The sequence below is a fragment of the Excalfactoria chinensis genome, chromosome 14 (assembly GCF_039878825.1).
Source record: "Excalfactoria chinensis isolate bCotChi1 chromosome 14, bCotChi1.hap2, whole genome shotgun sequence".
Classification (NCBI taxonomy): domain Eukaryota; kingdom Metazoa; phylum Chordata; class Aves; order Galliformes; family Phasianidae; genus Excalfactoria; species Excalfactoria chinensis.
The window spans coordinates 8,692,258-8,708,367 of NC_092838.1; the positions used below are offsets into that span (position 1 = coordinate 8,692,258).

The 16,110-nt window shown below is 56.1% G+C and overlaps 2 protein-coding genes across 3 annotated transcripts in view; both read left to right on the plus strand.

Moving 5' to 3' along the window:
* Positions 1-85: 85 nt before the first annotated feature.
* MRPL28 (mitochondrial ribosomal protein L28) lies at positions 86-3,181 on the plus strand. The gene is made up of 5 exons (XM_072349367.1): positions 86-447; positions 535-687; positions 858-992; positions 1,571-1,657; positions 2,759-3,181. The coding sequence occupies exons 1-5, from the start codon at positions 160-162 to the stop codon at positions 2,849-2,851; spliced, it is 756 nt and encodes a 251-aa protein (XP_072205468.1). The 5' UTR covers positions 86-159; the 3' UTR covers positions 2,852-3,181.
* A 5,127-nt stretch (positions 3,182-8,308) lies between these two features.
* AXIN1 (axin 1) overlaps positions 8,309-16,110 on the plus strand; it is a 76,359-nt gene continuing 68,557 nt past the window's right edge. For both annotated transcript variants that reach the window (XM_072349452.1, XM_072349453.1), the window contains exons 1-2: positions 8,309-8,420; positions 13,651-13,755. The gene's annotated coding sequence lies outside the window, so the exon portion shown is untranslated. The remainder of the gene's footprint in view (positions 8,421-13,650; positions 13,756-16,110) is intronic.

Consider the following 16,110-nt stretch of genomic DNA (forward strand, 5'->3'; position numbering starts at 1 on the left):
GCCGCTCTCACTGTGCGCCGCCGGGGCGTCCGTGCGTACGGCGGGGCGGGCGGAGCGCTGTAAGAACGCGGCCGCGGACTGACCCTCGCCGGCCACCGTCTCGGCTTTCACTTCCGGCCGCGGGCGCTGCCGGGACAGGAAGCGGAAGGCGGCGGGGCGATGCCGCTGCACAAGGTGCCGCCGCGGTTGTGGCCGAAGCTGCGGCTGCAGGAGGGGATCTGCGCGCGGCTGCCCGCGCACTTCCTGGCGCAGCTGAACGACGACGCGCAGCCCACACCCGTGCACTGGCGGCCCCTGGGCGTGCGGTACCGCCGGAACCCGCGCACCGGGGAGCGGGAGCGCGTGCAGGACGTGCCGGTGCCGGTGTTCCTGCCGCGAGCCGCCGACGAGGGGCTGTGGGGCGGCGAGGGCTGGATCCGCGGATACCGCTACGCCAACAACGACAAGGTCAGACCGCCCTTACGGCTTGGTTCGGCTCGGTTCGGCTCGGTTCGGCCCGGCTCGGTTCGGCTCTGACCGTCCTCCCGCCCGCAGCTCTCCCCGCGGGTGCCGAAGATCTGGAAGCCGCAGCTGTTCGAGCGGCGGTTCTACAGCGAGATCCTGGACGCCGAGCTCACCATCACCGTCACCATGCGCACCATGGACCTCATCGACCGCGCGTACGGCTTCGACTTCTACATCCTGAAGGCAAGGCCCAGAGCTGCACCTGCCGGGCTCCGGGGGCAGCCGCGGGTCTCTGCGGGTCTCCTCCTCCGTGTGTCCGTGCCGGGGCTGCAGGCAGCGCTGCCCGCTCTGACCCAGCCATGTGCTCCTTAGTGCCGCTGTGCCGGCCGGTGTCACTTGTTTTCTCTCCCCAGACCCCCAAAGCTGACATGTGCTCCAAGCTGGGGATGGATCTGAAGCGAACGATGCTGCTGCGACTCGCGCGGAGGGATCCCAAGCTGCATCCTGACGACCCGGCCAGGAGAGAGGCAATATATGACAAGTACCGGGTGCGTGCTGGGCTGCTTGCAGTCCTTGCTCTGGTGCTCTTATCCCCGCTGGTGCAGTGCTATTCGCTGTGCTGCAGTGCAAACGAGCTCATTCTCTTCTGTTCAGGCTGATAGGCACAGGCTGCAGATCTAACCGTATCTGCCAGCTGTTCCTCATATCCCTGTGGGTTGCTGTAGGTTCTTTACCTGCCAATTAGGAAAACAAACACACCTCTTTTTTGGTGCGAATCTGCACTAAGCGCTGGTAGGAGCACACACTGCCCACGGCAGGCAGGAATCTGGCAAGGATTCCAGGCTGCCTGAGTGCCACTGTTTTACTTGGTGTTATGATGGGCGCTGGCATAGAAACCACTGACATCCACAGTCTGTGGGGTTGTGCTGAGAAGCAGCTGTAGAACCGTTCAGAAGAGAAGCAGAGCAGTTGACACGATGATGTATTTGCTTGCAAAGGGAAGAGCAGAAAAGTGAAGAGGACTTTAGGCTGCAGGAAGTGGAAGGAGCAGGGGGAGCAGTGTTTCAGGATTTGCATGTTACTTATCTGGAAGACGTGATACCACCTGTTTTTTCTTTTATTGCAGGAGTTTGTGATTCCAGAAGAGGAAGCTGAATGGGTCGGCTTGAGTTTAGAAGAAGCAATAGAAAAACAGAGGCTTCGAGAAAAAAAGGTGAGTTTCTGAGGCAGCGCCGTCCTGCAGACACAGAGATATTTTAGCTGCATTGGGCTGCGCATGCAGTTGATCTGAGCATCCTGAGCGCTTCTTAGCAAAGGAAATAGTACTCCAAAGTTCCTGAGCAGCTGTTTGAGCCCATTTGAATTTGGGAGCTCAAAAGATGGTGCTGTGTTCAAATCCTTTGCAAGATCTTATCGTCCAGTCAGGGGATGGATGTTTAGCAGGGGATGATTCACCCTCTGTTGGCACAAACGTCTTTGCCTTTGGTTGTGTTTCTGCCACACAACTTGGATGCACATTCAGGATTGACTCAGTTTTGTGACCATTGATTACAGCAGTTCTATTAGAGCCCACATGCCCAGGAGGCACACCGGAGAGCTGCTGAGGCCATGGGCCTCCCCGGGGTGGGGTGGGTCTCATGGTGACATTTCCCCCCAGACCCGATTACTCCTATTGTGAATGCTGGGCCTTGCACTGTGTAGGGCTCCAGCTTCTTCAAAGAGTATGTTCTTCAGATGTGCTTCAGAGCAGCCCTGGTCTGGGGCAGCAGGAGAAGGGAGGTGGATGTTTTGAGAACGGAAGAGGCCCCCGGGAGCTGCTGTTGATTTGTATGGATGGGAAAAACTAGAAAAGCTGAGGAACGTCCCATGTGGGTGCCTGTAATTATTGAGGCCACGTTACAGAACTGAACAGCAGCTGTAGGTAGAGGAGTAGCAGTGAGTTGCTTTGTTCATACACTGGAAAAACCTGGCCTGTCTTCCTTTGCTTTTAACCATCAGTGCTCCTACAGCACCGGCTCTCTGGACCCAACTGCATGCAGGAGAAAATGCCCTTGTCTTGCATGAGGCATTCATGAATCTCACCAACATCAGACAGCGCACATGAAGTACCACGGGTGTTCTTTCTTCCTGCACCTGTAACTGGTACTTCGCAGTCTGCTTTCTGTTGCCCAGACTGGATGAGTAATGCACAGTTTGTTAGCACAGGCGTGAGGGTTGGGTTGGTACGGCTGGGCACCTTCCTGGCACTCATCGTTAGACTTGCTGCTGCTCAGGTTCAGGCTTTCAAAGCAGCTTAATCTCCTCTTTGTTTCAGGACCCCGTCCCGCTGTTCAAGGTGTACACTGAGGAACTCGTCAAGCAGCTGAAAGAACAGGCACTTGAGAAGGAGAAGGAAAGAAATGCGTAGAGCAAACTCCTTGCTGCAGATGAAGCTGCAGGGTTCAGAAAGCCTTCTGTGTGTGAGCCACACTTGTGAAAGAGGCAATGCAATGAGCGTGCTGGGGAATGTGTTGCAGTTATCAGATCTAATTATGGCAGCCTGAATTCAACTGAGGAATTATCCTTGTTGGTTGAGGAAAGGTTTTCTGTCCTGTGGCCTCTGAAAGCGTTCTTGTAAGACTGACTTGATGCGGTCGTTCTGCCTGTGTGAGTAGTCGATTGCTGTTTGGTTTGATCCTGATATCAAATGAAATATTGCGCATCTTGAGAATGTCAGTAAACTTTTCTCTGATACTCATTGGTCGTTATTGTGTGGCAGGAACTGCAAGATGTAGCTGTGATGCATCCTAGATCAGTCCACAGGTGTGTTCTGCAGGGAGGAGAAGATTATGCCCTGAAAGCGCGACCTCAGACCGTCCTGCAGCCTGTGCAGCTTACAGCCAGCACAGCCATCCTGCTGGCCATACAACTTACTGTAACCCTGTGGGTTCCAGCGCTATTTCTGTTCGAAGAGAATGGTTTTTCCATCTTAGATCTTCAAAAATGTTAAAATGGATGTTCAGGCTTAAGAGCAGATGAGACTGGCGTGGCTGTGCTGCCCCTGGCTGCGCCGTGTGGGAGCAGGAGGCTCGGTACTGCAGGGGACAGATTGGGTGGCAGAAGCTGGGGTGTTTCCAGCCTGCTTGCATGTCCCAGCTCTGGCAAGTCCAGGTTCCCAAGAGCAAACATACACAGAAGGTCACATTTGCCTAATTAATGATTTCTTAGCTAGGCCAACACAATGGCATTTGCTTAACTTCTCCCTCTCCTGCAACTGAGCTGAGTGGGAAGCTGCTGCCCAGCTCCTCCAGGGACTCTGACACTCTGCCCTCATTAGAGATAATTAGCTGGGACAAGTTCTTCATTGACAGCTCTGCTCATCATTAGGGCTAACACAGCTCATGCATTTTAATGTGGCTCTGAGCAAAGCTGCTGCCAGTGGCTCTGTCCCTCCATCACCATGCTGGAACGTGCTGGTTCCATTTGGGATGACTGGGAGGGCAGATATCAGCTCTTTCTTACCCGAGCCTGGATTTTAGGTACAAAAAGTGATCTTCCAGTCCTGTGGTGCCCATATCCCTCTGAGGAGAGCTTTGGCCATGTGCTCATCCCCAGCTGCAGTGCTGCCAGCACTGTCCTTGGAGGTACCTCTGTTCCTCAGCGCTTCTCATCAGGTGCACGTGCTCTGCAGGATTTGCCATCTGAGGAAGGAGGAGGCAAGCAGGAATAATGGGAGCGTTCAGCCAGATGTAGGGAGACCTCCCGTCCCACTAGGGCAGGGCTAATGCGGCTCTGCAGAAGTACATTAGGAGCTGCTCTGTGGGTGAGAGGTTAGAGGCATGCATCATCCTGCCTCAGCATGGCTGAGTGGATTCTGCACTCTGCAGCTAGCCAGGAGCCCAGGCTTTGCAATTCTGCCTTCCCAAGCCAGGGCTGGTGCCTTGAAACAACGTCTGAATTTTTGCCTTTCTCACTTGTGGTTCCCAGCAATTCATGGACACTGATCTGAGAACTGGTTAAGGCTGCGTTTCTCCACCAACTGAGCCATTTAAATTAATGAATTCATTAGGATTTTTCTCGTAAACTCTCAGCCGGCCCATCTGTGCTCAGATGTAAGTAACGCTTTGGGAGCTCTTAACAAAAGCAGCAGTTCTGTGTTGGAGGGACTGAGATGGAGGGGTGGCAGCATCTCCATGTCTGCAGTGTTCAGAACAGCAGGGCCAGACCCCGGGTAACCTGTTCCAAAGCTGCAGCCGGCCCTGCTTGGAGCAGGAGGTTGGGCTGGAGCCCTCCAGAGTTCCTTCCAACCTCATTTTTTCTGTCATTCCACTCCCAGGAGTTGAACCACCCCGTGAAGCTCCCTGTAAAGCAGCCATGAGCTTGAAGGGGAGTTGTCAGCCATGAAGCACAACAGCCAGCTACTATGGAGAGGGAAAACCCACTGAGGGCAGGGGGAGAAGCAGTCTGATAGTTCTGCTTGTTCTCTGCATGGCAAGCCACCACCCTGCCCAAAGCTCCCTCTGTGCTCCATCTTCCTCCCGTACATGCACAGAAGAAGCTCAACATGCAAAACCCACCACCACCTCCAGGGCATCAGCTGCAGGTTGGCAGGACGGAGCTGTCAGCCATGCTTTGGGTCACCTGGAGCAGTGGTGACAGCCAGGCCAGCGCTGCAGCTGCGGGCTGTGAGACCAGGCTGGGCCCAGCAGTGGTCCCTGCAGCCCTCCATTGCAGAGCAGCTCCCTGCTCCTGCTGGCTCCTGGCTGCCCTGGCGCAGGGCTCAAGGTGGGGGATGGCTGCCTCCACCTGTGGCTGCTGTGTGGAGGGCATGGGCTGGGGCAGGAGGGCTGTGGGGCAGCGCAGGCTCTCTGAGGTCCATCCATGAGCGCTTTTGCTTCAGCGTGCTCTGCCATTCTATGTGCATCTCCATTACACACCTTCCCTAGGCAGCCGTTGCCACGGCAACACTCTACGTGATGCTGTTTCAGTCCAGCTAGAGCACAGAAGATGGCTTTGGGGAGATGGGAGCTCGTGCTCAGCCTGCAGGGCGCCCTGAGGTGTGTCCTCACCGTGAGCCCTGCAGGACCCATCGCCCTGGGGCTGGTGGTCCAAGGCAGAGGCAGCGGGGCGATGGGAAGTGCTGGGGAGATGCAGCTCCTGCACCGTGGGCTCTTCCAGTGCTGCTGATATGGACGGGGCTGGGGCTGGTGGATCCCGGTGTGTCAGCGAGAGGCTTGCGGTCAGCGTGAGGTGCTGGCAGCCATTTTGTGACAGCACATCCTCACCCCATAGCAAAGCCAGCGCTGCTCTGTGCTGTGTGGCTGTGCTGGGCTGCAAAGCAGCGGTCTGTCCCTGCTGAGGGCAGCTCTGCTGTGTGGATTTTACCTCATACGCATCACTGTGCTTTGATGAACGCCTCCGGCCCATCCTGCCGGCTCCTGCAGCAGCTCGTCCTTAACAGCACTCTCCTTCTTGCCCTGCACTGTTGGTGTCATCAGCTTCAGCTCTCGAAAGACAGCAGCACCTCCATTACTCTCCTGGCTCTGTTGGAGCTTCCAAAGCCAAATCTGAGCCGTTGGATACAACACCTGAGAGCATGCAAAAGCACAGACGGGCAGGGAGAGCATCTGCCTCCTGTCTTTAATATATCACATTTTGAGGCACAAGCGGTGCAGCAGGCACTGGGGCTGAGCACGGCTGTGCTCCTGGCCCTGCCCTCACTACCTCCATATTGCGGTGGGCTGGCGCTGTGCTTTGTTTCCTGAAGCAGCTCTACCTGATGGTGAGAAGCGGTGGGTCCCCATGGGGATGCTCAGGGGGCTGGAAGGTGCCTCCTGTGGCAGCAGTGCTGGCAGCTGGGCGTGCTGGGGGCAGAGTGTGGTGAGACCCTGCTGAGGAGCAGCGCAGCATGGGGAGCTGCAGCGGGCACAGCAGGGCTGGTGTTGGCTGTGTGCAGGCAGAGCTCTGGCGGCTCTGAGCCAGGAGTTACTATGGGAACCGACAGAGGATGCTCAGAGGGTGCAGAGGGCAGAGATGCCGGCATGGCTCCGTGGTATTGGTACCTGCGGCCACGCACAGCATCAAGCCTTCATTTGGTGCCCACGCTTCTCTCAAAGCCACCTGTGGCCATGCAGTGAGCGGGCACCGAGCTGGGGCTGCAGCAGTGGGATCTGCGTGCTGCTCATTGCTCGGTTCTGCTGGGGCTGCGCTGCATGCTGAACTGGGGCCAGCAGCATCCTGTGTGCAGCTGGCCGGTGTGTTTGTGTAAGCAGAGCCTGCCCGGCTGTACCAACAGCCGCCTGTTTGTCCATGTGTGGGTGGTGAGAGCCCTGACGTCAATGCCTGCCTTTCATCTCCCCCGCACGGCTGGGCTCCCCTGGAGCAGCAGGACGGTGTGCCCGACTCACCGGCACCGGCTGAGCTGTGCAGCAGTGCCTGCTCCACACAGCAGCTGCAGACAGGGAGCAGTGATGGTGCAGGTGTTCTCCTTGCTGGTCTGTGCCCATGGCTGCAGGGCTGCTGGTCTTCCCTTCAGGGTGCTTCTCCAGGGGCCTTTTCCCAGTGGGGCTGCCCACAGCTTGGGGGCAGTTTAGAATAGCCCTCATTGCTCATCAGTGATGCTCATCCTTTGGGTCATACTCCTGGAAAGCACCTCTTGCTCGGTCCCTGTGCTCCTAATAAGTCTGGGACAGCTCTCAGTTGGGCTGGGGAGGAGGCAGGGAGAGCCCTTCTCCAGGTTGGTGCTGCTGTTGAGTCCCACATCTCTGAGGGCTCTGTGCCCTTCCACCAAGCACTCCGTACTGCCCAGGCACCAGAGCGGTGTCTGCTCTGCCAGCATCATCCTGAGCCCATGCAGCAATGCTGGGAAGTGTCACATGGCGCAAGGACGGGTCTGAAACCTGGGGGTGTTCAAACAGGCTCCCCATCCAACCATGTGCCTTTCCTTTTTGATTCTCAGTGAACCGGTTCTCTCTTCTTCCCTGCATCCCATACACAGACGTCATTCCATGTGCCTACAAGGGCAGGAGGACACATGGAAGAGGACAGGAGTGGTGTTTTGCCCAGTTCTGCAGTGCCAGACCATCCCTACAGATCAGCATGGCCCCACAGCTGCAGTCCCACCGCACTCCACACAGGGTGCCATGAGGTGCAGTTGCTCTCCGTGCAGCTCCCCTTGTTGGGGGGCTGTTCAGTCCAAAGAGGAGGCTCAGGGGAGACCTTACAGCTCTCCACACCTGAAAAGAGGCTGCAATGAGGCTGGAGTTGGGCTCTGCTTCTGGGTAACACTGATAGGATGAGAGGTGTCGGCCTCAAGCTGCTCCTGGGCAGTTCAGGTTGGGTGTTAGGAAACGGTCCTTCTCCCATTCTCGCTGCTCCCCATTGCTTCCCCAACTGGACAGAGCCGTGTGAAGGTTGGCCGTGCCTCGGCAGAACCCCAACACTGAGGAGCACAACGATGATGATGAGGTTTGCACCGCGGTGCCGGGCAGCCCTACATGGAGTCATTGTGCAGCTGGTGGGGAGCGGCTGGCCCGGGGGAGGCAGCGCTGTCTGCAACAGCGTTCAAAGAGTTTTGCTTAAGTGTTGCTGCTCTTCAGGGCTTCCTCCAAAAAAATAATAAATAAATAAATAAATATAGACGTATATATAAAAGGGAGAGAAAAAGAAGATAAATCTTTCCATGCTGGATGAAAGCGGCCTGTCTTGACTATTTACCCAGCAATTATAAGTAAATCGGTGGTGCCTAAAGGGGCTGGTTGCCATAGTTACAATAGGATTGGAAGGACCATCATTTGGTCCTGGCCGCAGCCAATCAGGCTGAGAAGCCAAAGCTGCAATATAAAGTAAAGATTCCCATCTTCCAGCCACACAGTTGCCAAGAAAGGGAAATAGGTTCAAGAGTGTTGGAAAGTGCTCCGGACAGCAAGCAGGGCGGCTGCTCCCGTCATGGCGGACTGCGAAAACCCAGCCGGCGCGCGACGCAGCGGGGCAGGCAGGTGAGAAATCCCAACGCTCCCCATCTCCCCGCTCATTGTTCTCCTTCGCCACGGCCCCCGCCGCCCCACCCCATCCGCGGCCACCACCGACCCCCTCGCCCCAGCCCCAAAACCCACAATGAAACCCCCCTTCGGGCGAGAGACAAAGAGATCCGTGCGGAAAAACGCTCCACCATTCTCCCCAAATTGTGATCGTAGGCCTTTCAAATCAAATTTCGCAAAGCAGCTTCATCAAAGGCCCCCAGCTGGGAGACACAAGCCCCATATTCCTGCCGCCCACACGGCCCCCCCAGGCCTTGGATGGTGCGACAATCGCACACAAAGTCAGCGCGGCTCGAGAAGTGTGTTTGCAAGAAAAGGGGGGAAGAAAAGAGAAAAAGCGAGAGCGAGAAAGAGCGGTGCCTAAATTGATCATAGTCTCCAAATCTCATTACTCGAGACTTCTGAGGACGGATATTTCCAAAGGCTGCTATTAAAGACTTGTAAATGGAGCCCCTTTATGAGATCAAAGCCCAAGGGCCGGGCGCGGGGCGTGCGGTGGCTGTTGTGGCGGTGGCGGAGGGGCGAGCGGAGCCGCAGGATGCTGGGGGAGCCTTCCTCCCCTGCTGCTGCTGCCCTCCATGTTTCCAGTGTCGCTGCTGCCGCTGCGTGACCCATCTTGCAACGGATACTGCAAGCGTGATGTCGGGCAGAGCCGAACGCCGCCCCGGCTCCCGGAGATGGGCAAACTCCACCACCCGCAGAGCCGGGGATGGAGAGAGTTCCCAAAGTCAAGCAGCTCCCTTCCAAAATGTCATAGTAATAAATGAGCTTATTCCAGTCGGGACCTCTCGGGACACCTCGGACTGCAGATCAGCTCACGGCGCGGGGCGCTGGCTCCACGGGGCCGTCCTGGCCTCAGGTCTTCTCCGTTGGGTCTCTTTTCCTCCCGAAGTCGCGGCACCTCGCTGCCTTGCTGGCCATGGGCAGAAGGGCCGAGGACAAAGGGAGGTGGACAGAAGTTGTACGACTTTCTCTTCCCGCAGCCTCCCCTCAGATAAGGGCTGATTTCTGCTGTCGGTGACACATCCAGCTCCGGGCAGCATTCCCAGCACCGGCACCACCAGCAGGCAGGCGCCCCATCATATTCATGGAAAGCAAACTCACAGATGGTAAAATAACAGAGTCGTGTAGGTTTCAAAGAGTCCTTCTATGTCAATTGTTATATTATTAGGTAAACTCTAAGAAGAAAATCTTTTAATCCACTGTGGCTAATCCAGTCCACTTTTGTTGGCCAGGACATATTCAGCATCAACAAAAGGCTCTGGCCGACGAACACCGGCATACATAATGTATTTATAACTCCAGGAGCTGGCTGGGCTGCTCCCAGAAAGAGACACTCCTCGGGCCCTCAGCAGGGGCCGGAGCGGAGGATTTGCCCGACTTTTATCACTTTTATTTTCATTTCAAAGAACCCGACCGATATTTTCACTGCTTTGCTTACCAGGCGAGGCACGAAGAGGGCAGGGATATCCCTGGCTGCAGCCAGCCCTCAGCCCGGACCTGCTGGGATCTGCACCCTTCATCTCCCTCTGTGTCCTGGGCAGCACAGGGATGGCCGGGCTTGAGGAAATGCATCCAGGCACCAGGCAGGGAGCATGGGGCCATGAGGTGCCCGGAGTGCCAGGATGGAGGCGGATGGGACAGGGAGCACCGTGCCTTCTGGGAGGATGGAGTGCTTCAGTGACACAGGCAGGTCTGTATATCCCGTATTTCACACCCAGCTCCTCTGCCATGTGCTGGGGAGAGGGAGAGCTGCAGCAGTGCTCCAGGACAGGCTGTGGGGTGCTGTCCCCATTGGGATGGGCTGTGGGAGCAGTGGGGCCATCAGGAGGTGTTGGCTGGGCACTGCCAAGGTGGCTGCCCCCAGAACAGCAATCTTGGTCCCCTGGGACCTATGTGGACTTTGCTTGGAAGGCATCATCACTCTGGGAATGGAGGGATCACCGTCCTGCAGGACAGGGGATATCAGGAATACCATAGAACTGCTGATGGCGGGCACTGAGCACGGGAAGGCTGGGAGGTGTGCAGGGCTGCCAGGAAGGGGGTGGAGTGAGGCACGGGGACAGACTGTGTCCTCACACGCTGGGGAAGCTGCTGCCACATGAAGGTGCATAGCCCAAGGTTTGCAAACTTTGGTGTTGTATACCCTGTTGTATACCCACCATCACGTTCACTCATGCTTCAGCCAATTGTAACTGTAAGAATCAGGATGAAACATAACCTGAGGCCTGATTCACTCACATTTGTCTGCTCCGGGTTCTCCTGTATCCTACAGCGTGTGAGGCTGTCTCCATGCCAGCCAATGCTTGTCTCCATTGCAAGACCTGTGGCAGAGGAGATGTGTTGGTAAGAGCAGACCCAGGACAGCCAGAGCAGGGAATATGTCCTCTGCCAGAAGATGAGGAGTGCACCTCACAAAGGCTGTGGGCCATCGAGCTGCTGTCTGCTCCCACCACAGGAGAAGAGCTGCGTGAGCTCGAGGACATGGCTGGAACGAGCACAGATGGTGTGAGATGGCTGCAGAGGGGCAGAACCTGGAAGGCAGCAGAGTGGGAGGGACAGCAGCAGCTGCAGTGTCCTGATGGGGACAGGAGCCCCAGGGCTGGGAGGCAGCAGCACTTCACGAGGTCAGCCTGAGTCCCGGCGCTACAGAAAGGTCACTGAGAGCCATGGGGCACTTGTCCTGATGCTTCCATCTGTGCAGAGCGGGGCTAGGACAGGGCAGGCTGCAGGGTGTTTGTGGCCACTGCTGCACAGCCCTCCCTGGGCTCAGGCTGCTGCTTCCTCCACTGCCTCCAGCCCTTGGCTGCTCCGCTCAGGTCTTCCTTTGTCATGGGGTGGGCACGGTCTGTGGGGTGGCAGAGGCAGCACGAGCTGTTTCACAGCAGCAGTCAGACAGTTCACCTGCCTGCTGCGGTTTGGAGAGGGGATTGTAGCAATGAACCAGGATGGGGTTTTGCACAGCATAGAAGATACTGGACAGGGAGCTCTGATTGACACAGAAAAGCTGACAGAAGTGGCCTGGGGAGCTCACACTGACATCCAGTGCTGGAGCAGCTCAGCTCAGGCCTCAGAGCAAATCCGGAACCCCTCCAAGAGACAAAAGCCCCCCACCTCCCTGTGCTTCCTCTCACAGTGAACTACTTTCTGAGCATTTTTTCCACCTCTGTATCACGATGACTCTGAGACGTTTCACATTTGTTAACTCAGGGACACCCGGACACACACTGCACCTCGACCTTCCCCTGCTGCATGGAATCCCACCCCACAGCAAGAGAAGCCCCTCGCAGTCTGTCTGCATGTGGCATCAGCTGCTGCCAGCACAGAGCCTCTCCCAGTGCCAGTCCTGGGCACCTCCCAGCAGCATGAGGACGGTGGCACTCAGAACTGTCCCAGCTCAGTGCTGGGGTCTGCACGGCCCATCCAAGGTGGGTTTTGAGGTTCAGAGGCCCCATGCTGATGTGAAGTCCTAAAATTGGCCAGCATAGTTGTAAGAGGAGGGAGGAAGTGCTCCATCACCACCCCCAGCCTCTGATGTGAGCTGTGATTTCCTGCTGCCAAAGAAGCATCTGTGGCATCTGATGAAGGTCCCAAGGTTCCCTATGCCACCTTCTGCAGCACAGCCCTGCCAGAGTCCATCGCAGGGGCCAGAGCAACCAGCACCTTCTCCATCAACTCTTGTCCCCCATAATATGTCCCATGCAAATCAGAACTCACTCTGCCCTGTCTGAAAGGTGTGAAGCAGTGAGGAAAACCACTTTGTGTGAGAAACGAGGGGCAGCCACCCATCTTTGCAGCTTCATGCTGCTGCCAAGCACTGCAGCCCTTTGACCCAGGCTTTCCAGGCTGCAGGACAGAAGGCCAGGAGGTCTCCACAGCTGGGCCTGGGTAGGGAAGCTTTCCTGGAAGAAAAAAATGCCAAACTGAGATCTGAACTGTATCGTGAGCACAGGCAGCGTGTGCAGGTAAAATGATTTCCAGGGCTTGTCCTGAGTGCACAAGTGCTTCTGAGATCTCCTAGTGAGGCTCATTGTGCCTCTCAGAGCTGAACAGAAACCCATGGGCCACTACAGGACTCACCATCAGGAGTTCACTGACCATCTTCTCTATCCCTGGGAAGAACCTCCTCAAAGCAGATGCACTGAATGGCCTCATCCCAGAGGTGAGAACTAAAAAGAAGCATTGCATGCATCCTACTTGCATCACCAGCTGCAGGCCAGATGTGGGCTGAAACACCGTCAGTACACGTTGCTCAGTGAAAACTTTTTGCTGGCTTGCTCTGAAGAGCAGGAGTGCTGACCATCCAGGAGGGGTGAGCCTGGAGCATGGCACAAGTACTTGTGCTCCAGGCTGAGCTGCTGATGGGGATGGTATCAAAGCATTCTGGCTGAACGTCTGTGCAGGCTGCAGGACAGGCATCAAGGCGTTGCCGAGTGCTGAGCTTGCTTTTGCCAGCTGGGCTAGTGACCACATCTAAGCCTAAGATCATTCACAACATTGCGAAACAGATCCACAAGAGTGGAGCAACCAATATTTCCAGCAGTGCTCTTGACATCAGCTTTTCCTTACCGCCAACCAACTGATTGGGATCATAGATGGATGGATAAAAGAGATGCACCTCTCCTGTCAGGATCAAACACCTTGAACTGGCATGGGCTGCTCTAGGGCAACCCTGGCAGCAGGGCTCAGCTGTCCCGGTGCAGCATCACTGAGCTGTCAGCTGAGCCCTGTGCTCCCGCCTGAAGGTGGTGGTGGCTTCTGCGCACTCACCTCGTCCCATCCTGCTGTGGAGGCAGACAGCAGCCACAGCCTGGGAGCAGCAGCCACAAAGGGACGGCGAGCAATGCCCTGCAGCAGGTGGGTGAGCCTCAGGTGCACAGCAGCGTGTGGGGACCAGGGACAGGAGTGTCCCACTGCCAGCACTCCCCTCTCTGGCTCTATGTGACCAGTAGTACCATTATACCACTACCGGAGTCCCTGTGCACAGAGACGGGCCCATCCTAGCACGGCACAGGGCAGATGGGGAGTCCAGGCACATGGATCACACACCATCCCTGGATCCCAACCTCCTGGCCAGCCCTGGGGCATTCCTGGCATCCTTAGCCTCAAGGCCGTCTGCAATCAGGCTCTGCAGCACAGCAGTTTGTATTTCTCACTGGGGACAAGCTGACATTTTTTCTCTCTGCAGAGCAGCACTGCTGGGACACACGGAGGCTGCATCCCATCCACGGCCACCCGAGGGGAGCACAGAGCATGGAGCGGCAGGGACACAGACCCAAGATGGATCCCACAGGTGGGTGTGGGAAGGTGTGTCAGACTGGGATGTCACCTGGGGGTGCCTCCCTTTACTGACCAGTGATGAACAGCACTGGCTGAGCGTGGCCTTGCTGGTGGTGTGGCATGTTCCTGAAGAGAGGCTCACCCGCACCCCATGAGCCTCAGTCCCCTGGGAGCAGTCAGCTTCCAGAGCAGGCTGAGGGTACATTACTGCTCAGCCTACAACAACTTCTAATACGTACCATGACCTGCTTTACATGGACAAAGTGGTCAAACCTGAGCAAAAACTGGGAGATTTGGGGGCAGAAAGTTGGGAAGGGAGCCCAGGAGTTACTGCTTGAGGCAGTTAGTCCAGGGATACATCGAGAACAGCAATGGGTGTTATTGCAGCCAAGGGCAAAAGAACCAGAGGTAGGCAGGCCATGCCAAATGGGTGGAAAGCTGCTATTAGCCATTACTGTTATTAGTTATTACTCTCACTCCAGAGGTACAGAAGCAAGCAGGAGAGAGCTGCCAGTGAGCTGCTGTGCTCTCCCTGGTCAGATAGGAGGAGAATTTCTGGATTCCTGGTCCTTTGTGCAGCTTATTTAGCCAAAGCTAGGGACTCTGGGCTTGTGTGGTCTTTATAAAACAACAATAATAAGAAGAAAGCAGCATCTGAGCAAAAAGGCATTAGCTGTTTGGAGGCAGTGTCCAGAGGGACAGGCTGGTGGTAGGGAGAGAGTAACCCCAGGGCAGCGTAGGGGTGGCCCAAACATTCACCCAGTGTGCAACACAAGGAGGCAGAGCTCACCAGCTCTGTCTGGGGGGTGCCAGCCTTGCCTGTGAAGAGGTGGCTGCTGCATACAGTCCTGAACTTCATTTGGTCGGTGGTTTGTCTCCAGGTCTGTAACTGGGATCCAGACTGGGCTGGAACGAGCGTTTTTATGCCTCATCCCTTTTGCCCAGAACTGGAGGCAAATTCAAGCTGAGGAATTTGGGTGTGTTCATCTCACCCAGGGCAGTGAATTGAAACAAGGTGGGATGCACAGGCACCCCGCAGAACCTGCACTGCAAGACATGGGGTGAGAACCAGAGAGCAGCTCCTGCTGCACTGCAGATGCCTTTGGGGAACTTGTACTGTTAGGGATGAGCTCATAGCCCACATCTACCGACACAGCTGCATGGGGTATCCTCACTGTGCCAGTGGGCAGGAGCTGCCTTCCAGCCCCCAGCCCAGCTGTACACAGGCCCACTCCTCACCCTTTGCTCTCACACCAGCTGTGTCTGTGGCTCTGGATGTTCCCCACACCTCATTGGTGCCACTGGGCTGCAGATGCCTCTCGGGCAGCTGAGGTCTTTGGTTTGCCTGGCCCCAGTTCTGAGGTGACCCAGCTCCCTTTAGTGCCCAGCAGCTTTATCCCAGCCAAGTGCTTCCAGTGCCCTGTGCCATGATGCTGATACTTCTTTCTTGACAGCCAGTATGTTTTTCCCCTCCTGCTCTGCAGGTGTCATTTTGCCAGTGATCCAGGAGCTAAAAGCATCCTCTCCCATCCATTTCTTGCATCCTTTCATCCTGTTTCTTAGCAGCCCTCTTTTCCATTGTTTACGCAGCCAAACCATCTCTTACCTCTTAAATGAATGGACTTCAGGCATGCGTAGAAGATGAGGTAAGCAGAGGAGAGCTGCTCCTCACCCTCAGTAGGGATCATTTAAGATCTCTGTCCTGGTCTCTCAGGTTTTCCAGTCACCCAAGAGGCCCACAGGGCTTCCAGCCCAATCCTTAAGGATCTCTGCTGGGAGCCCATGGTTCCCCCAGCCCTTCCACAGGCATCCACCTGCAACACAGCCAAACAGGGCTGAGAAACCCCAGGAGGCTGCTGGCCCTTTGCATGGTGGCGGTGGCTGATCCTGTGTCCCATATTTAGCACATCCCTGGGCAGCTGCTCTCTGAGATTTCCACTGCTAAGCACATTGGTGGGAGGCAAACCCAGGTTGGGGGGGAAAGGCTATTTGAACAGAGCAGGTAGGCTTAGATGTCTGTCACGCAGCTTCAGGGTATTTCTATTTATCCTCAGTTCCAAAAAAGCTTTTTTATAAGACCTAAATTTGGGATCAGCTTTGACCTGCGAGGAGCCTTTTAAATTACAGCCAGAGGTTGAACAGCACCATCTAGTGCGCTCTGTCCCAGCAGTGCCCACGCTGGAGGAACACCGACCCTCACACTTGCACCAACCGTGGCGGGGCTCTGCCATTAGAAGCGTGCATGGGATGTTATCAGGCATCAGCTGTCAAACATCAGCACTACGTCTGACCCACCGTGTTTCAGGCAAGCCAGGCAGCAGGTGAGATTCAAACTGAGCTCCACAAGCACAGGTTTATTGGCACAGGA

What these genes read in the sequence shown, in the direction of transcription:
- MRPL28 (XM_072349367.1), top strand. Translation starts at nt 160, where the DNA reads ATGCCGCTGCACAAGGTGCCGCCGCGGTTGTGGCCGAAGCTGCGGCTG. An exon ending in GCTACGCCAACAACGACAAG is followed by an intron (nt 448 to 534) that starts GTCAGACCGCCC and finishes TCCCGCCCGCAG; the next exon opens with CTCTCCCCGCGGGTGCCGAA. An exon ending in AGAGGCTTCGAGAAAAAAAG is followed by an intron (nt 1,658 to 2,758) that starts GTGAGTTTCTGA and finishes TCTTTGTTTCAG; the next exon opens with GACCCCGTCCCGCTGTTCAA.